Raw genomic sequence first — 21,840 nt, 5'->3', positions numbered from 1 at the left:
CAAATTCCCGCCACCCCTCCCCACCGCCCGCCAGAAGAAATGAAGCATTTATGTCTGAAGCTGTGGGTCCAGGCCTGGGCAGTGCCCGGAGGGCGAGGGGCCTGAGTGGGAGGCGGGGACAGGCTGGGCCAGGGGCAGAACGGGCACGGGTGCGTACCATTCCATGACAATGAGCAGGCACTTCCTCCCCGCGTACAGGTTCTCGTAGACATCGACGATCCGCACGATGTGTGGGCACTGGGAAGCCCTCCAGTGCAGCTCGACCTCCCGGCGGGCCTTGGGGCAGTCCTGAAGCATCTGCAAGCCAAACGGCCACCCGTGTCACTGCACTGTCTCTGCAGGAGGACAGCTGGCTGTCGCCCCGGGTAGGCCTATTCCAAGGCCGTGGCCCGGGTGCCCACGGACATCCACGCTGGTTCACCAGAACTCCCCGCCACTCCCATCGGGTCCCCCGCCAGCTCCCGTGGCATTTTCTCCGGCCCCTCCCCCTAAATCCTGACTTGGAGCTCTGCAGCTCCCTTATCTGCTCTGAAAGAAACCTTAAGATGACCTCCATGGGGCCTTGACAACTACACCGAAATCAGCCCATGGACCATTTTATCCAGGTGGGCCCTTCCTAGCCATGGGCATGGAGTCTTTTCTAGAAGGCAGGCAGCAGTCGGGCACTGGGAGACAGGGGTTAGTACAGGAGGCATGAGGAGAAAGACAGGCTGAAGAAAATGAATACAATCATAGAAAGGGGCCTGGAGAAGGGAGAGACTCCAGAATCAGTAAGAAAAGGGACGCCCAAGATCCCTCAAAACCCAGCACGCCAAATCCAGAGCAAGGTGCTTTCTACCTCCGTGACATACTTCCTTCGACCAACCGATGGCCTAGGGAGTCAGCCTGATGCGGTTTGAATGCCGCTTCTTACATGTTTGCAACCTTGAGCACATTCCTTAACTCATGAGCCTCCTTCCTGTGCCTTCTTCCCCGGACCAGGTGGCCAGGGACACTAATGGAACCTGGGGGGCTGAATCTTGATTAATCCAAGCCAGTCTCACTAATTCCTAGTCCTTTACTAGTGACTAGTTTTGGAACAAGCCTAAGAGCCAACGCCGGCCAAGATGAGATTTGTAAAAAATCCGCTAGAGGTCTCTTAAAGGGAGCACAAGGAACCCATGCCGTCTTTCCTGCTCGTGGTACCTGGAACGGGGACAGCCACCTTAGTGCCATACAGGAGGCAGCCTTAGAGGACAAGTCCATGCCCTGAGGAAGCAACCGGGAGAGGAGGCAACGACCTGGATCCTTGCTGACACCAAGAACCCACCCTCAGAACTTGTTTGTGTTAAGATCAGAATCTTTCCTTACTATTTAAACGGCTTTTAAGGAGACTTCTTTTATTGCGCGGAGCCAAAGGCACCCTGATCTATTCCTTCGCAAAATGGGGATAGAGTTGCGAGGGTTGAACCACCCCGCAAAGCGCCTAGCAGAGTGCCTGGTATATGCCCGATAACCAGAGCCATGGCTTTCATTCCAGAACGTCCGCTATGCGCACGGCACAGATGCCGAAGTGATTAAGACAAAGACCTGGAGAGACTTACCATCTCTGTGGGAAGTCAAGATTAGCCCTACACAGTAATTTAAGGGCGGTGGAGGCTGAGAAGGAAATGGCGAGGCAGAAGGGAGGGCATCCAGGCCGGGAAAACAGTGGGGATCGGGGCACTGACTGGGAGGGAGTGGAGTTGGAGTCAATGGGTGATGCAGCCCAAAAGCTCAGAGACCTGCTGCAAAGTGCACAAAGCTTGGAAAGAAAGATCAGAGGGTCCGGATGAAGCCAGATCACAGAGGGCGGTGAAAGGCAAACACAGGAATTTCCAACAATAAAACTAGAATTCATCATGCTACGGTCTGCGATATCCTAGGCCTTTTTTTTTAATATAATTTATTGTCAAGTATACAGTGTGAACGGTGTGCTCTTGGTTTTGGCGGTAGATTCCCGTGATTCGTCACTTACATACAACAACACCCAGTGCTCGTGTCAACAAGATGCAACTGCCATTTTATGGGACGAGGAAATTGAGGCTCAAATAGCATGTCCAGGGCTAAGTTCCTAGGGAAACGCAGAGCCAGGGTTGGAATTTAAGCATGGTGGGTTCTAAAGCCCAAGCCTTTTCCGTGATACGAGTCTTTAAAAGGAGAGCTGGAGGCTGAGACTTGTCAGTTCCAGACAGGCAAGTGCAGACTGACCTTGCAGAGGCAATCCCCAGACAGGTGCCCAGATAGTTCAGTCTCCTGAGGAGCAAGCAGGAGGCAAGTTTCCTGTGGGGTCACACTGCCACCTCGTGGCCATCTGGGGATACTGCACATGTTCTGAGTTCCGCCACCTTCAACTTTAATTCATTTGGATGGACCAGGAAAAAAGTTTACTTTCCTTCCCATGCTCTAACGAAAGCAGGAGGAGGTACTGACCAATTTCATTTGCATGTAATTCAACTCAGTAAGCACTTACTGGGTCCCACATTGTGTTGAACGTCAAGACGTAACAGAAGAGTCCCAATCTGAAAGAATTCAAGTGGGGCGGGAGGAATCAGGGTACTAGGCGACATAGACACAGAAAATACTTATGACCCAGTGAGCTAATGTGCTATATGGGTGATAAGTTCAAATGGTTCAGAAGCAAAAGTTCTCAGAACAGCCAAATAGGAAAGACCTCTCTCGCCCCCTACAGGTGCCTAGATGACTACGAGACCCAGAGAGGAAGAAGCAAAGTTGACAGATTTATTACTCAGAGGCAACTCGAGGTCATGGATTTACAATCAGGAGGGTCTTGCGTGCGGGTCTGGAATTTGTCAATTTCTGGTTGCATTACCTGGGAGAGGTCATTACGTTTCTAAGCCTGTTCTGCATCTGTGAAGTGAGGGGGTAACATTTGGCTGGCCCCCTTCCTCACAGAGCCATTGTAAGCATCTCATGAAATAGTCTCGCTAAGAGTGCTTTGTTATCAGGAAGGCACTCATCACTGTAAACAGCGGCGTAACTGCCACAGCACAGGGACTCTCTCCATCACCTCTGAGTTGAGGCTGGAGCCCGCTGACGTCACCAGCAAGACCGTAGGCCGGGCTGGCGTTTGCGGCCCAGTGACCACAACCTGGAAACCAGCTCTGGGCTCTGACCAACCAGAGCTGTGCCAGGCGGGGACAACACCAATGCCCAAACCCAAGTGCGTGTTCCCTGGCCCCCCCACGAACTCAGAGCTGGCGCTCCAACCTGAGACGGGTTAGACCACGTGGCAGAAGAGCATGGGCGGTCAGGAGGCCTGGGTTCACATCCCACCTCCAGGCCCACACACAACGCTTCGCCTGGTAGACGAGCCAGACGGACCCACTACAACACGCTGGCCTCAGGAGCCACAAGCACCTCACTTCCCAGCTCTGCGCTTCCTCGCGTGGTCTGCTAAGCCAACCTCCCTCTCTGCAAGGGGTTTCCTCATCTGTAAAGCGGGATTAGATGCAGCGAAACAAATAAACCGGAAAGAGTCGTATGTTTAAGTTCTACAAGAAACATAATAAGAATTTCCCATGGAGACTGGTGCCTGGCATCCAGGTACGTGTTTATCAGAAATCCCTGGAGGGATACGAAAACCAACAAGCATCGAAGGCAAGACCTTCGACTGGGTCAGGTGGGCAGGCGGGCTGATGTCGTGGGGGAAGAGCCTGAAGAGCCAAAGAGGCTTTGCAGACAGCTGTGGGGTGTGGACAGCCAGCAGGGAGGACATGAAAAGCGAGCTAAGTAAAGAACAGCGGTGGGGGTGGTGGCAGACGGGGCGGGGCGGGGGGGGGGGGCGGAGGGCGGTGCATGAGCCCCTAGCCAGAGAAGAGTCAGAGAGAGAAACAGGATTCCCGTGGTGCTGCCAGGGGCCACCAACAGGTTCAACCAGAAGCCAACAGAGTCACCTAGGAAAGGCTCACTCCTCTGGCACGACAAAGACAGTGGAGGCCAAAGGGCCCAGGTCTCCAGCTCTCAGGGCTCCAGACCAGATTGGAGGACGGAAGGAAGGGTCTTCTCACCAAGAAGCCACAACACACAAAGCCTGCAAGGGTTTATGGAATATTTTAAGCCCACACTAAGCGTGGAGCAGATGCTGTGACTTGTCTCCGCCCCCCGCTCCGCACGCCGCGTCTGAAATTCTCTCGCACTGTGGAAAAGGTTAATGATCGCGTGTGCAATAGACAAGGCCACCCACCAAGTGTGGCGAGGGCCAGGGACAAGGCCACAGAGCCCACCGCCTGGGGAGGAACCTCCAGGATGACAGTGGCAATGAGGGAGACGTGGCAGCTTTCCCCAAACCCTGTTTCGAGCCTCAATTTGCTGGAAGCTCTGGGACGAGGAATGGGGCCCCTGATGCTGGTTGCTTATGGTCCCCCTTATCTCCCCAGTCACCAAATCTTCCACTGTGGGGCCACAGGAAAAGGCTCAGGAGTGGTCAGCATCCTAAACGTGGCTGAGGCAGAGAAATGGGAAGTAACAGAGCCCAGGGCCTGAAGCATGGCTCACCAGCAAAGCAGGTACGAGGACTGGAGGGGAAGGAACGAGCCACAGGCCCCAAGGGATCATCCCCTTCACAGGCTCCAACATCTGCCAGGTGCGTGACCTTGCGGAAGTTGTTAATCCCTTTGGACTTAAAAGGGGGTAATAACAGGACTCGCCTGTATTAAATGAGGTAACGTATGTAAGTTACTAAGAGCAGTGCAGGGCACACAGTGAGCAGCGCATTCGTGTTTGCTATTATCATTCTGCCCCCACTTCCCACCCAGGTCGTTTCAGGGTCCCACCGGGGTAGGCAGCTGGGATCCCGCTCACGCCCACCTGGTTTACGGCATTATTAATAGCTGCAGGCACCGGGCGGAGGGGGACCCAGAACCCTGGAAGGGAGGCGGTCTTTGGCATCCCAGCTCTGAGCTCTTCCTCTCCCTCCCTACGCCACCCAGACCAACCGGACAGCTGGGGGCGGGTGCACCCGTAATGAGAGGAGGAAGACATCCCTTCCCAAGACTGACCAGGAGCCAAGAGTCTGAGTCAGGCACTGCGTGTGTCCGCAAGTGTGTGGGGTGTCGTTAAAACCAGACCTCCTCCGTCACTCGCAGCAGGAGGTCAAGGGAAAAGGCCCCCGTGTGCTGTGCACCCGCCCTCCTCCTGGACTACAGGGCGGTGCTGAGCTGGCGCTCTGAGGCACAGAGGGAAAGAGAAGGTCGCTCTGAGGCACAGAGGGAAAGAGGAGGTCGCTCTGAGGCACAGAGGGAAAGAGGAGGTCATGGACAGGAGGGCTGCTGCTGTGAGTCCCAGAGAGCACTCCAGCGGAGAGTGGGATCCCCAGGGAGCAGGGGGAAGGGAGCCCCTGTCCTCCGGGGTGCTCTGTGCTAAGCGGGTGCTAAGGACTCCAAACGTGGAACCCTCGTACCCAACTGGGAGGGCGCATCCCACTTTACTAACGAGAGAACTCAGGCTCAGAGAAGCCAAGCAATCCATTTAAGGTCTCCCAGCAGTTGCCTGTGGCAGGGCTGGGATGCGGTGCCTGTTCTCACTGCTCCTGAAGCCCCTTTTCCACCGCCCCGTGGTAGGGCAAAGGCACAAAATCTGCCATGACTGTCCACATATCAACGTCAAAAGTGGAGGCCCGAACGTACGAACCCTTTGATCCTGAAATCCCACTTAGAGAATTTTGCCCAAAGCTACTATCCTAGAAGGAGCCTTAAGGTAAGTCCCGGGTCAGTGACATCAACCAGAAACAGCTAATGAAGGCCCAGCGATAAGCAAAGTTGCTTTTGTTTAGAAGTGTGTTTACCTATACAATCTATAATCATTAATGCAATGTTGGAACTGAATGTTTCGTCAGTAAGGGAGTCCTGTGTGTTAGATTCTCAGTCACCATCGGTCACTGTCAACGGGGGCACTCTACTTTTTTTCTTTGAAGCACAAATCCCAATCTTCGTTTCCTCAAATTTGCTCATCAGAAAGTATCTGACAGTAAGTGAAAAAAGCAAGTTACAAAGCCTAATTAGGTACAGTACAGCTCTATACATTTATTCGCATCTGTTGGGGGAGGGTGTAAAAGGAAGGGCATTCATACTCAGTAAAATGCTAATGTAGTTCTACCTGAAAAGGAGGGTTACAGTAACTTAACTTTCTTGTATCTTTCTCTTCTGGGTGACTTACAATGAGCATCTGTACTTTTTAAGAGGCAAAGAAAGACGCTTAGCTCTCCAAATGTATTCCAGAGGCCGTCGTCCCACCCCCAGGTCTCCCCACATCCACGGAAGGGGGAAGGCAGCTCACGCCAGCAGGTGCAGGCTGCCACGGGCAGGTGCCCACACCCCTCTCCCCGACAGGAGGGGCGGACACTGAGAACTGCAGCTCAACCCGCCCCAGCGTCCTCCGTCCCCTCTGGCTCCTGACCTGGCTGTCCAGCTCCCCAGCCAGCAGGCGTCTGCGTCAGCTCAAAGCTCTTTACGCCTCTCCTCTCAGCCTGAAGCCTGCGGAACTGGCCCCCGCAGCCCCGTGCTAGCGGGAGAGGGAGATGTGGGAGGTCACGAGGCCACAGGACTGGGACACACTGTCCTCACAGCCCTCATCCCTGGACCTGGAACCAGGGAGGGAACCAGGGAGGAGACGCAGAGCGGGAGCTCCGCCCCCCCCCCCCCCTCAGGATGCCATCACGCAGCAAGCATCTGCAGCACCCAGTTCACACAGCCCACCGTTTGGGAGAGTGCTGGGATGTAACAGAGAACACAGCAAATCACGCCTGTGCCCCATGCAGCCTCCATTGGGATGCAGGAGGCACATGGTGAAAAAGTCTAAAAAGGTTTATTACATCCTGTGACTTGTGCTACAAAAGAACGAAACAGGGGGCTAGGGTGGTGTCAGAAATCAGCGGGGGTGGGGGGGGTCTCTCACCCCCCCCCCCCCCCCCCCCCAATGACAGAGAGATCCTTATATCCTGGACACATGGTCACTTGTCTCTTCACATCTAGCCCAGCTCAGGAACCTAAGAGATGATGAACAGGTAAGTCTTGGTTGAAATGACCTTTCTCTAAATCCCTGGCAGCGTGGGGGTGGGGAGTATGCCCTCTTCTAGAACTTCTGCAATGAGGAGCTAGTGATGACCTTCCCCTAGAAAATGACCTAAGGAGAAATCAAATAGAGTTTTTAAGTCTTAGAAGGTTACTGACATAAAAGATACACAGAAGTATTGCATCTGGGTCCCTCGTTGGCACACACAGTCCCAAATATTTGGCTGGGAGGTCAAAGTGGTTCTCTGTTTGTTACTTTCATTATTGTGATAGGGAAAAATCCTCACCCAAAACAAAGCCAGAACTTATAACGGGGAATCCAGTACTAAAAGCCTTGAAAGAACCACACTACACTGCCCAGACCAGCTAGACCTTCCCTGTGCTTCCTGCCCTCTCTCTCCAGGACCTTCCTGGGGGAGCCACAAAGGACCAAGGTTCAACAAAAAGGCAAGAAACTTAAAAGTCACACTATAAACGACAATTAAAAAAATATCTATTTGCAACACATGACAGATAAAAGGCTAACTTAACTCCGACAAACCAATTGTAGAAGATTAACGGTCTGATATAAAAATGGGCAAAGAAGATGACCAGGCAGTTCAAAGAAAGGGACCACAGATGGCCAAATGAGAGATTCTCCATGCGACTCGTGAAAAGAGAAATGCTTACAAAAACAAGACAGTAATGTCACCAGAATGGCAAATATGTTTTAATGTTTGACCAAAACCAAAACAAAACTCCTGGGTTTATGCCAAGATTTGGGAGGAAAGGGTACACCCTCATACACCCCATAGGGATGTAAACTAGTATAGAGGAACTTGGCCCGAATCTATCAAAATTGTACATGTTCAAACCTTGAACGGAGTAATTGCCCAGCTAGGAAATCATCCCACAAATATGTTCCTAACACATTTTAATGGCCCCCAAACTGGTAACGACCTACGTCCGACACTTCAGAGCCGGTCAGATAGATGGCAGGCACCTACACACCAGAGAACTTGGTGCACAGGCTGTGAGAGACGCGGGGCCGCATACACCATGTTTATGGGAGGGCAGACCAAGAACAGGATGGCACTTTGGCTTTACTGTTACCATCCTGGTTTGTTTAATGGACTTTCATTGGCATTACTTAAGCAACTTTTAAAGTATATTCATGAACACAAGAAGCCAACACACCAAAAGGTTAATTAATGGGTCACTGTAAACGGTGGTAATAAAGGTAGAGCTTTCTTCTTTTGTGGGCTTTTCAAACGTCCAAAAAATATACTGAACAGAATAGAAAATATAATAATACCATTTGGGTGGTCTGTTGTTGTTTTGTTTTTTAAGGCGCAGGGGAGAAGGTACACAGGCCTGCAGATGCTCACAATTTTTTTGGAGGTATTTATCCCAAATAACGTTAAGAGGGTTGACTACCAGGAGAAGGTTCTACCGAAAAACTTGTGTTTTTTTGTTTGTTTTGTTTTCCCCTTTATTTTTTTATTTTTTTTACTTTATTTATTGAGAGAGAGAAAGAGAAGGGGGGGAGGGGGAGAGGGAGAGGGAGAGGGGGAGGGAGAGGGGGAGGGAGAGAGAGAAAATCCCAAGCAGGCTCCATGCCCAATGCCACAATGGAACTCAAGAAACGTGAGATCATGACCTGAGCCGAAGTCGGAAGCTAAACCCACTGAGCCACCCAGGTGCCCTACGTTTCTACTTTATATCTTTCTGTAATATTTGGATCTCACCATCTACATGCATTTCTTTTTAAAAATCAAGCCGAGAGGTTTAGATTTCTAAGGTGCACTATGCCTCAGTTCTTACTTGACCCCTGCCCTCAGACTGACCCAGCTCTGTGTGCCCCAAAGCAAGTCAACCTTCCGACTAGTGAGGCAGGGGACCAGACGCAGGAGATCCCACACTGGCCGCAGGAGGAAGGAGCCGGCGTAGTTCAAAGTACGAGGGCTACCCGGCTGATGTCTCCCTGAAGAGCATTAACCCAAATATGAAAAAGAGCAGCTTGAGGCCCCAGACCACCACTGCTAACCACCTGTGACTCCTGTGGAAATGAGCACCGCACAAGGTCAAGCACGCTGGAGTCTCAGGCAGGAAACTGACGGACTGGGGGACACAGATATTTGTGTTTCTTCCAGCAGATGTTCATGATCGAAAGAGGAATGTTCGTGTACACCACACCAACCACGTGTCAGGTGTACTTTATATTTAGAAAACACGTTATAATGAAACCTCCGAACAGCCCTCTGGAATAGTCAATTGCTGAGTCCATGCGGAGGTGTGGCAACAGGTCCTGGGGAAGCAACTTGCCAAGGACGCACAGCTAGTAACTGCCGGAGCCTAGATGCAGACCCGGTTCAGACACTAAGTTCCAGGGTCTTATCTTCACGACAAGCGACGCTTTGACAAGCAAACCCTGAGCTGCTGCTATTAGTTTACTGTTGTCCTGGCTCCCTACGCAGCCCTGTTCACAGGTCTGCCCCATTTATCTCTGCACCTGCCCGGCCCAGCGCACAGCTTAGTGCAGAAGAGACACAATGTACACTTTGCTGATAAATTAAAAGGAGGGATGTATAACAGAATGGCTTACATCAGGATACAAAGCATCTTTCCCTGCACACGAGGCAGACAGTGGTGGGAAGGAAACACACTAAACGCTCCCAGCTGGATTGAAGCCAAAATCAGAGTGGCAGGAAGAAGAAAATGCCACATTCTTCGCAGCGTCTAGGTACAACTTTTAAAAAACCCACAGAGATAGACAAAGTATCAAAAGAAATTAAGACGGAAGGAGGTCAGAGACACTGTTTCTGGCCTATGCAGCCTCCATCAACTTGACCCTATGCAACTGACGAAGCAAATTCAAATTCTTAATTAGCAACCATAAGTGCCAGGTCATGGTCAACTCTCCTGTGAAGTGGAATGAGATTCATGGTGCATACACTTTCATCAACAGATCTAATGGGAGGTGGAGAGAGTTGAGAGACAGAAAATGGAAGACAAGAAGGGTCCTACAGATCACCAGGGCAACACACACACACACACACACACACACACACACACACACACCCACCCTACCCCTGAAACAATTCCTCATGCCCAAGACTGAAAGTCAGCAGAGTGAGGAGAGAAGGCAAGGGAACCAGAGGTTAAGTAACGCCTGTGGTAACCTATGAGAGAATAAACTGGTAGAAGGGATGAACCACTCTTCCCTGCTGTTAGCAAAAATGGCCCAGATGCAAGACAGAGCTCGCATCACCCAACGTGAACACGAGGGCATCGGACAGAGAGAAATGCAAGGTGTTTTGTTTTGTTTTGTTTTCTTTTCGTCTGCTAAGAGCATGGCACTTGATAAATTCTTGCCGTGCCTTTCTTAAAGAGTTCACCTGTCACACAGCCGGAGGTGCAAGGAAGGGAAATGCTCCTTCAGATTCTGACCAGGAAGCAACATCTAGTAAATTATGTAGGAACAACAAAACATCTTAGCACAAACAACAGCAACGAGAATACCACATTGGGAGGAAGTAACCTTGTTATTTCAGAGTTCAAAGGAGGGAAGAAAAAACTCAGGCACAAAAACAATTGTTTAGCCTAGACTTGCAGAAAACCGATATTTAGATGTTGCCTCAACGGAGCAGTATGAGCTCAGATCCCACAGGGGAATGCATTTCGAAAGATAAGGTCTGGTCCCTCTGAAGTAGATTCTGAGCACGTAAAACATAATAACCCCCGAGAAAGAAACGAGGGGGAAGCAGCCACCGATGGTTAAGTCCACAGCACAGGGAGCCACGATGAGCTCGGGTACTGAAGACAGGACAGACCCCAAGAGAGTGGCGTGGGCTCTTAGAGCGAGCAGGGCTTGTGAAAACGCAAGAATGACTGCAGGCTGTCTTAATCCTATGTGCAAAGCTGTAAGAAAAACCAGGGAGGGGGAAGAGGGCCCCCCATGGGGCTGAGGCTCTAAGCCACAAAAATGACGGCCGAGGCGGGAACGTTCATCTCCAGTATGGTCCATCGTGTTTTGTTTGTTTGTTTTTAATCACAGAGAAAGTTCTTCAGATTCGAACAGGCCAAACCTTGACACACACTGAAGGGAAGCTTCGAAGGGAAGCTGAACCAAGAGCCAACCTATAAGCACCCAAGGATGATGGAGTGACAAGACGCCAATCGCGGGACACAAACAATCTGCAGCTGTGCCTCCAGAACCAGCTGGCGATCACGGAGGGCTCCGGGGAGGAGGGGACGGGGGCGCCCTGCTCTCCCGCAGCTTTCCTTCTCTCAGCACCCGCCATGCTCCAGGCACCATGCTGAACGCTTCGGGATTTAGGGAGTTCACAGACCAGTCCAGGGAAAAAGAAACGACACGTAAACAGAATGGTCATTAAGAGGGGCCGCCGAACGTCACATCGGTCTCTGGCCAACGGATTCTGAAGTGCGACCGCAGCCCAGCCTGGGTTCCGCGAGAGGCTGTGACGCATCTCATCTCAATACCTTTTCTAGCAGAGTCACTAAATTATAGACCAAGGAGTGCCAGATGCAGGGGGCCTTCACTTCTGGAGAGTACACGGACAGTCCCTTGCCGGACCTTTGACATGACAAAGAAACAAAGGGTGAGAGGACAGAGCGCTGCCACAAGTGACCAATGACGAAGTGCTATTTAATGGATCTGCGGCCGGCTGAATGTGCAGCCAGCTGAACTCGGCGCCCCCTCTGACCTGCTCCTCGGCCTCAGTAAATGACAATGACATCCAGCCCCCAGATACAAACCTTGAAGTAGTTGTCCCACCTACTCACCCACCCACACATCCAGTCTGATCTTGTCTTCGGAAAGCTCTCCAAACAAATCCACGTTCTCTCTTCCAGTCTTGCGGCCACTTGCTTGGTTCCCTTTTCTCTTGCGTGCCTTCTAACTGGAGTCTAGATGCTAGCCTTAATCTGTTCCCGGCACATCCCACGTCAACCTCTGAAAGGCAAGCAGGAGCAGGGCACTGTCTTCCTTAGACATGTTCACTGGCTTACGGGACAAAACCCCAGTTCCTTAGCCTGGTCTTTCCTGGCTCCTCACTGCAGTATCTCTGTCCGCTCCCCCCCCCACCCCCAACACATTCTTTCTGCTTGGGTGCCACGACACTTGACAGTCCTCCAGGCCTCCAAGTCTGCATCCTTCGAGCACCAAGGCAGTGCTGACCTCCTCTGAGAAGCTTCCCTGACGTCCTCCAGGCACGGCCAGCCCCTCTCCTCTCTGCTCTCAGAGACTCTTGGTAAGCTCCTACTTCCACTCACTGGCGTCAGTTACAAGACCATTCCTTGCCCTGCCGTGTAGACCTTGTGCCTCTTAAAGGCTGGGACTGTAGCTCATCCACCATTTTTTCGAAGCTTAGTTGACACGAAGCGTTACCTTAGATCTTGTTCACTTTTGATTGCAAACCCTAGGTTCAGTACATGGCATAATGGCTGTACTTAATACACGCTTGCTTGTTGGCTAAACACAAAGCACACCTCCAGCGACAAACTGAGAAATGCCATCTGTGGCTTTGCCTGCTATTCTACCAACAAGCTGGTTGAAGACAGAGTACATGGCAAGCTCATCAAACTTGCAGGTGACCGACAAGTGGAGGTGTGCCTGGTAACACATTTCTAAACGATTACAGGAGGTGAACACACGGGCCCGAGCAAAGTCCCAAGTCAGGGGTTCAAAAAAAAGGCATCTACTATAGCATGTGATAAGAGGGACCTTTCTCAAGTCAGATCCATATAACACGAGGAGTGACAGCAAAGGCTCTGAAGCCAGGCTACCTGAGGGGTCGCAGTTCCTGCATTAGCTAGTTTCCTCACCTTCTTCGGTGTCCTTGAGTATCGTACAGACACAATAACTGTATCTACCCCATAGGATTGTTGCTCAGTTAATAGGAAAAATAATGCATTTGCCACTAGAATTATGTCTCGCTCAATAAACTCTAATATTTTTTGCTATTGGGCTGCTGCTGTGTTGTTAAAAGCTACTTCTAAGAGAAGAGAATCTGTAAAGCACTGTAGTTAAAAAGCACAAGGACCTGGAACTGGACAGTCCTAAGTTCAAATGCCAGCTCTAAGCTTAGTAGCTGCCTGACCCTGGGCAGTTATTTCACATTCTTTTTGTTTGTTTTTAAAGATTTTATTTTTACGTGATCTCTACCCCCAATGTGGGGCCCAAACTCACAACCCTGAGATCAAGAGTCGCGCGCTCTGCGGACTTGAGCCGGCCAGGCGTCCCAGTTATCTCCGACGTCTTCACCCACTCAATGGGGCTAGTGATGACTCTGCCAGAGATACCCACTTCAGCATTATACCCCATGGAGAAAAAGCAACTGGAGAGAAGCTAAACTCCATTAACAGAAAATGGGTCAAACAAATTATTGTACATCTACAACGACACATAAAATAACATACCGTTATCACAAAGAATGACGTAGATCCAGATATACCAAGATCAGAAGTTCTCCAAAAAAGAGATTTCCCATGAGCAAAGCAAGCTGCATATTGACACTTGTAGTCTGATCCTATTTTTGTTTTGAAACGTTTTGAAAAAAACGAAAGAGAAAAAGCAAAAGAAATGTTGTGTGTGTGTGTATTTACCCACACCTCTCTAAATATAGACAGCCTTTGCTTTGCACAGTAAGACAGAACCACACAAATGATCGTGCGATCTTAATCATCAATGGAAAAAATTAAGATTGTTCCATGACCTTTAGAAATTTGTGTCAAAACGTTGAGAACTCTCTTACTGTCAGTTCCAAATGAAGAGAGAAATGGAAAATCTAGTAAAACTTGTGTTCAGTACACTGTAATACAGATTAGAATAGAGTATGTCAGTTCTCTGGGAAAAACTTATCCAGAGTAGTTGGGGCACTGCTTGCTTTCTAGAGGGGGCACCGTTTCCGTGCCTTTGCAAACTGGCACACTCCTTTCAAAGTTTGGGTCGGTTTTCAACATGTTATCCGCTATGCTTTCAGTGTCACAGAATACCTCCACGAATGCCTTCCATGTGGAGTTTCTTCCCCAGCATCAGTTCCTCTGGAACTTCTTCCTCCTTTTCGTCACAATCACTCATGTCAATGAGCCTGCCTTCCAGGGTTCCTCTGGCTTCATCTGCAGAGTCGTGACCCGTGGCCATGTCGACATCCCTATAATCAACTACTGATTCTGTGACTCCATTTAATCCAGCTCCAATTTCATTTCCGGGATTACCACTTTTCAATTCTTTGTGGAAATGTCATCTTTGTTGGCCAATTCCCTCTTTGGATTATCCATGTTTGTAAAGCGTCACATGAGTTCATCGCTAGGGGACAAGGAGGCAACACAACGGCCCACTTCCCTGTGTGTGAGCCCGACAACAGATGGGCAATAAGCGACCGCCACTGACAGACTCAGAAAGGAGGGATATGATCATAAAAAACATCTGTTCTGTACATAGTGATTTGTGGACTGAAGAGCTCGTAGCAAAGTCTGTGCTCTATGCAACTACTCAGTTAATACACCACGGCCAGTGGCGTTACTCAACTAGTAGTAGTAGCTTAGTAGTAACTGAGATCCACGTGCACCAGATCTGCAAAAAGCAAGTACTGTCCTGCACAAAGGACACAATACGGGCATATACATCCTAAAGAATAACACCGGTGACCCTTTGGGAAGAGCTGTGTTATTTAAACTTTTTTCAGTGACTAAGTTCTATGCCTTAAGAATGGTTCTCAACCTAAGAGGACTTTCCCCCTCAGGGGACACCTGAAAATACCTGGAGACATTTTTGATTGTCACAGCTTATGGGGCATGGAAAGGACCGCAAGTGGATAGAAGCCGGGGATGCTGCGAATTCCCGTGAGGCACAGGACAATCCCCAACAAAATGTTAACAGTGCCAAAGCTGACAAACACGGTTTGAAGCCAAGTGGTTTGTTAAGTTCTTTTTAACGGCAACTTTCTCATAAGGTGGCGGCAAAGAGTAAAGGGGATGATGGCATATGGAAGGTGTGCTACAGATGCTATTAATACCTGTGGCTCCAGGTGACTTAAAACGGGCGGTCTTAATACCATCTGAGATTTGCGGGAAATTTTTACAAACATTAACTCATCTCCTCCTGTGCCATGATGGGGCTGCTAAGAAGTAAACGTTGCCTTCAACCCATGGGTGGACCGAGTACCCAGGTCAAGACAGGAGTCCAGATCCAGCCACACTCTGTATCTCACAGAACACGTCTAGAATCCAGGGCTCGCCTCTGGGCAACACACTTGAAGGGGGGCATTAAGCTTTCAGAGGATGATGACTGCAACGTAAAGGGTCTGAGAATCACGTCACCCGAGAGACGGCTCAGTCAACTGGAACAATCTGCCTGAAGAAGAGAAACCCTGGAGGAGCAGCTGAGGGATGAGATGTGACAGCAGTCCTGAAATTCTATAGGGCTGTCACACAGAAGAGGCTAAATTAGACTTGTCCTATGTGGTTCCCCAAGGTAGAAATTAATAAGCAGCTGTCTCCTAAGAGCAGGGACCTGTTAGGAAACAAGTTCCCCATCCTTGGAAACATTCAAGCAGAGGCTCGAATGTCAGGTGGGCTCTCAGGGGATTCCTACACCGGCAAGAGAATAATCTAGATGAGCAATAAGGCACTTTCTGCTACTCACAATCTCGGGTGCAGAATACAATGAGAGAGCAGGGCAGAGTCCAGAAAAGGAAGGAACGGCCAGCGTCTGTTGACCCAGCAATCCCACTCCTAGGTATTGACCCAAGAGAAATGAAAACATTATGTCCACAAAAAGACTTGTGCAAGAACGTTCATGGAAGATTTATTCATCACAGCCCCAAACTGGAAACACTCCAAATGTCCATCAACGGGAAAATGGATAGGCAAATTATAGGCTGTCCATACAATGGAGTACCACTCAGCTATAAAAAGGAACAAATGACCTACACAGGTAACCATGTGGATGAACCTTACAATAAAAAGTTCATACTGATGATTCCATTCATATGATGTCCCACAATAGGCAAAACTAACCTATGGTGAAGAAACACCAGAATTGTGAAGGAGCATGAGGGAACTTACTTAGGTAATAAAAATGTTCTGGGGCACATGGGCGGTCAATCGGTTAAGCGTTGGACTCTTGCTCCGGCTCAGGTCATGATTTCATGGTTCATGGGATCAAGCCCTGTGTTGGGCTCTGCGCTGACAGGGCATAGCCTGCTTGGGATTCTCTCTCTCTCCCCCCCCCTTGTTGGCCCCCCCCGGCCCCCCGCCCCCCCCTCTCAAAATAAATAAATAAACTTAAAACAATGTTTGTTCTGTGTCTTGAAAGAGGTTTGGAATTCACAGATGGAAGCGTTTACCAAAACACATCAAAGCATACACCTGAAATTTGAGCATTTCACAGTTACATACATTTTACCACCAAAACACAAAAAAATAAATGCATGAACAAACACCGAACTCTAATGCCTATGTATGCAGAAATGCTTAGTGGGGGAAATGTACTGATTTCTGCGACTTGCTAACGAAACGCATCCCTGAAATAGGGCTGACAAATGGGTGGAGAGATGGAAAGACTGCAAAGACCGGAGAAAGCAAGCAGAGTGAACTTTAATGGTACGATCTAGGTGGCTGGGTACACGGGTGTTCACTGTGAAGTTCTTTCAAGCTTGTTGCGTCTCTAAAGTGCTTCATGATAAAAAGTGGGGGAGGAGGGAAGGAAGTTACAACCAGTAGGAATCACAAGGGAAAAAGAGGTGGCTGGGGGGTCATGGGAGGAAAGCAGCAAGGGAAAGTAGAGGAACTGTTCTGGTCAGGACAGGGGCCTCTTGGGGCAGAACTGCAAGAGGCCCGGCTGACCTAGGGACAGGAGATCATAGCTAAGATGGGACACACGTGAGGTTCGCACGCAGACCTTTCCTGTCGTAAGTCCTTGTCCCCGTGAGACCAGTTCCATCACTATCTGGCTCTCTCGTCCCAGACAGGTCCTTGCCCCGCTCCGACCTTGGTCCCTCTCCCTGGACACTCAAGGGACTAGTTTAGAAGACGCTTAATGTGTTTTCCAGCTCTGACAGTCTACGATTCATTGCATATCTGTACAAACCATGTTTCTAGGCAGGAGCCAAAGGATGCAGAGGTACGATGGTGGCGTCAGACATTCCAGCCAGTCTCCTACAGGCAAAAGGCAAGGAGCTCACGATCATATCCGTGTGTCCCCAGAGAAAGGGACAAGCTCTTAACCCGCTGCATGTGGACTATCCACTTTGTAGGGTAGCCACAGCAAACACTGAATACAGGAGTGGGAGCACCCCGCCCCCCAACACTCAGCAGGTCTCTGGGACACAGAACACTGTGGGAGCCCGAGAGAAATAAGGAGATACATTTGCTACAGGAAAAAAATTCAATAATATTTCGCAAAGTTCAATTTCAATAATTTTAAGAGTATCTACTCTATTGTCCTCCCTCCCCTACTCTCAGTGGCATGGATGATTTAAATCGGATTGCACACAAGACTGTCAGATTTTCTGTGCCACGTTTTCTCTACTCTGTGGCTCTCTACCCCAAGGACACAACCTAGAGTTTGCCAAGCGATAGAAGGATGTGCCAGAAAGCTGGCTGACCTGGTTCTAGTCCCACGTCTACAATTGCTGCTGAGTGCCTACCTACAGACAAGTCACTTTCACTGTCTCCTCTCCTGTAAAATCTAACATATAACCAGCCTACGTGAGGTCTAAGGTTTCTATAACTCCGTCTTCTTTGACACGATTCTCTCCTCCTAGACAGGTAATATAACCTCAAAATGTGTTTAATTTTTATATATTCTGGAGCGCTTCTGTGTATAAGGTCACCTTTAAATCCGTAATCCAGGTGGAGTCGACATAACCTTCATTTTAGGCACATGGAAACCAGGGTGCAGAGGGTTTGAGGTATTTGCCAAGGTTTCCCTGCTGGTGGGTGACAGAGGGAGGGCTACCGCCCAGGGCCCCCTGGGAGTCCCTCCCAGATTTCAGTACCTATAACCAGCCCCCAACCCCCTCCCCCTGCTCCTTTCCCTGCTTTGCCCACTCTGGTTTCCCATTGCTTCTGGCCTCAGATCTTAAAGGGGAGGGTGTGTTTCTCAACCCAAAGACCGTTACCTCACAAACCAAAACACAATTCTGGCGGGACTTCCTTCCCGCCTTTCTCCTTGGGGTGAGGGGTGGGGGTAGGGGAGGAACAGGAGAGTAGACTGCTAAGAGGTCAAGACTCAGAAATGGGAGCCCGCAGCCTGGAGGAAGTCTCTGGAGTGCTTGGGGGTAGGGGAAATCCCGCTCGTCCCTGGAATAACTGTGGCAAATCACCTAGGGGAAGTCTGGGATCCTCGTTATGCAGGACAACAGGACACCCTGTCTAGGTCCAGATGTGCCACCACAGCGGCCAGTGAGGCCATGACAGGAAGTGGAGACCCAACAGGGCCCGGACCTATGGGGAAGAGGAAGGCAAGGCATGCCTGCTATGCACCAGACCACCGCCCCAACGTCTGCCCAGGTGAAGACCGGCCGACACGAGAAGGGAGAACAGGGAGAGATCACAGGAATGGGGGCTCAGACACTGCTCCGCCTTCTAGCCTTGAGGGGACAGCAGGCAAAAGGGTTGGACCCTCACGGCCAGGACATCTAAAGATTCTTCTGAACACGCAGTAAAGCCCCACCATGGGGTAAGAAAGAATTTCCATAATGACCAATTTGTCTAGAAGTGGCCTGAATGCATTCCCAGCAGTGGTGATGCATCCCCAGCTGATGGAGGAAGGAGGGAGTCATCCCCCTGCTCCTCTCCTACTACTCAGTCCTCCACCACCCTTACCCAACACCCACCTCCAGTGAGCTCAGAGGTTCCTGGCAAAGGCTCCCTCCCCGGGGACCACAGCAAGTCCACGGGGGTCAGAGCTGCCGGTCCCTCCGGAGACACTGGAGCCTGGGAGTCTGCAAACACAACCCCAGTTGGCAGCAGAAGCTAATACTCCTGTTTCCCAAACCAAAGCCTGGCCCACCCGGACTTCCTGTTCAGAGGGAGCGGAGGGACAGCATCTGCCTTTTCTCTAACAAGGGCAACGATCGATCGGAGGGATTGGATTTGCTCCTCCCCCATCTGGATGAATGACTCCAGGGAGCTCTGCGGCTGTGACTGAGAAGAGAAGGCGAAGGCCAGATTAGAGGGGAGGTAAGGGACACCTCACCCTCGTTGCTGAGGACCTAACTCCTCCCCCTCTGGGAAGGTCAAAAGAGGAAAAGCATCATAAAAGTATATTAATACCTACATCCGTACAAACAGATTGGGAAATCCTGAGCCCGCCTTAATTACACAGAGGTCTACCCACATCGGACATGTACGATCCCCAGGAAGAGTGACTGATTCCTACACACATTCCCATTTTTTCCCAGTTGCCCATTTCCTTAGAAATCCTTTGCCTCCTGGCAAAGCTGTGCAGGAGGGGTACTGAGGCCTGCCACCGGCTCAGGAAGTGCCTGCACCTGGTTTTGTTCCAGGGGGAGAATCCAGGAAGGCCTCCCAGACCTTTCTCAAGGGGCCGGCCCTCGGGGAGGCCAGGCACTTATACCTATCTCCTGTCACCAACGGCCTAAAAGCAATTCTAGCCGGGACCCTCCAACTGTAAAACACCACAAACTTTGCTAAGTCCACTTCGCAATTTTGAATTCTTCCTCACATTTAAACCAAAATGGCTTCATCTCAGCCTCCCCTGGGTAATGGAGAGCTGAGTGCCTTTCCGCTCTGGTCCACCCTCCAGATGCCTTGTGGTTATTAGCAAAGGGGAGGAAATACCCTGCCCACCTGCTTCTTCCCAGCTACCGCCTCAAGGTTCAACACAACCTCCCCCACCGGACGAGGAGAATGCAGCGACAAGGGAGCTATGCCTTGCTCCCCTCCACTTCCAGGATTAGCGAGCAGCTGCCTCTGGACCGCCAGCCCCTCCCTTCCATACAGAGGGGCTCTCAGCAGCCTGGGCCTCAAGCTGGGGTGTCTGCTCACTGCTTGTTCACCCCCCATGCTGCAAACTGCCGCTTCCCAGGCATGACAGATGTAGCTGCTATTCAGTATGTTCAAGCCAGGACAAAAGCCTTCTCCAGAAGCACAAAGCCAGCAGGGATGCAGACAGGGCCAACTTCAATAGAAGCCACCTGCCGGGTGGGGGCCCTTCTCTGCCACACCCCCCAGCACACACGCATGCGCACACATGTGCACACACACACACACACACACACGCACACCTTTTTAAAGCCTCTCAAACCCGTGCTGAGTCAGAGTCAGGTGAATTTTTCTCGAATCACTGGACCGTTCTGCCAGAGCAGGGAGACTGTGCACAGCCATTTCTCAGTATTCTACCAGGATATTAATAAGTGGTGAGTAAAAAAGGGATCCTATACATGTCAGAAGCACTAGGTTTTACAAAGTCGAATGCATTATTTTGCTACAGAACTTCTCAGAGCCTTTAAAATGTTAATGTGCACTGCAGTGTTTCCCAGGTTTCTCTGGTCACAGAGCATCTCAGGATGGGCACTCCAGCAGCACGTTCCAAGACTGTCTGGTGCTTGGAGAAACATGGGCGGCTCTTTCCTCCACGTTCACCCGGCCCCCTGTCCACAGCTCTTCTACACGTGGAGTATGGAAGACGTACTTGGCTTACATGGTCTCCCCTCGATAAACTTCCAGAGAACGGCTGGGTGGGCAGATGAAGGAGCACGCACATGCCCATGGTACCTTCACCATTCTGTTCAACTAGTGGGGAAGTTTCTGCAAGGGCCATTAGAATGTCATCGAAGAGATGGATTCTCTGCACACGCCCAAGCCAACACTGGCTGTGAATCATCTGTGTTTATGTCACCAAGGACAAGGGTTCAACCCCAGGTGAGCCAGTGGGTTTCGTTCTCCTCCTAAACTACCCCAACTGTTTTGCTTTTGTCCACACAGGTAACTGGGTCACTGCACTCAACGTACGACCACAGACCACACACCATAAGGGTCACACGTGGTGTGGGTGTATCAATACCACAGACACCAAAGGATAGGTGACAGGAGCATCAGACAGGACACAGATCGTCAACATTTCCCAGTAAGCCCAGTATTTTTACATTCAAACTGTGTATCTCAGATCGTCTCTTGGACTCGACAGTAGTCTCTCCCTACTCACCCGCCTAAAAAAGTATTTGTCTAATTTTGGCCACGTATCTGGGGTGAACTTATGGAAGAGACCCTTCAGGAGGCCCCTGCTTCACTCACAACCATGCACTCTGAAAAGGCATCTTCCACCGGGCTCTGCAGCTGGGCACAGAGGCAGGTGCCCTGGTGACAGGTCGCAGGGTACCCTCAATCCCCGCCTCACCCCACCCGCATGCGCGCGCACACACGCACGCACGCGCGCGCGCACACACACACACACACACACACACACACAGGAAGCCTCTGCCTCTTGAGCAGCTGCCCTTGTTCTGAAGCCACGGACTGTTCCTGGTATGCATGTTTCTTAGAACAGTGGAGATGGCGATTGTGGTTAGTATCTGGGCAACAGCAGGAGGCTGGGGGATTCCTCATGCCCTGGTTCTGACCTAGGAAGGGAGGAGGCCCCAGTGTCGGCTCTCCATTCTCAGCCCTCAAAGCATCAGAAGAAAACACGAGGGGACACCTCGAGGCAGTATTGAACGGTCCCTACTTGCCACTAAAAACAAAAGTGTGCTTTTCATCACCTTAGAAAAAGCCCTCAGTTTATTCCTAATTCCTACCCTATTTTTCCGAATTTCTCTTCTTG

The 21,840-nt window shown here is 50.5% G+C and overlaps 1 protein-coding gene across 2 annotated transcripts in view; it reads right to left on the bottom strand.

The window, feature by feature from the left end:
- MAPKAPK2 (MAPK activated protein kinase 2) overlaps nucleotides 1–21,840 on the bottom strand; it is a 44,417-nt gene that overhangs the window by 5,105 nt on the left and 17,472 nt on the right. For both annotated transcript variants that reach the window (XM_040463539.1, XM_040463540.1), the window contains exon 2: nucleotides 158–297. In XM_040463539.1, the coding sequence (XP_040319473.1) occupies nucleotides 158–297 (140 nt within the window). The remainder of the gene's footprint in view (nucleotides 1–157; nucleotides 298–21,840) is intronic.

This window comes from Herpailurus yagouaroundi, unplaced genomic scaffold, assembly GCF_014898765.1.
Source record: "Herpailurus yagouaroundi ecotype Mexico unplaced genomic scaffold, PumYag 403, whole genome shotgun sequence".
NCBI lineage: Eukaryota > Metazoa > Chordata > Mammalia > Carnivora > Felidae > Herpailurus > Herpailurus yagouaroundi.
Note: the sequence above shows the minus strand (reverse complement) of the source record. Positions and strands in the feature narration are given on the sequence as shown.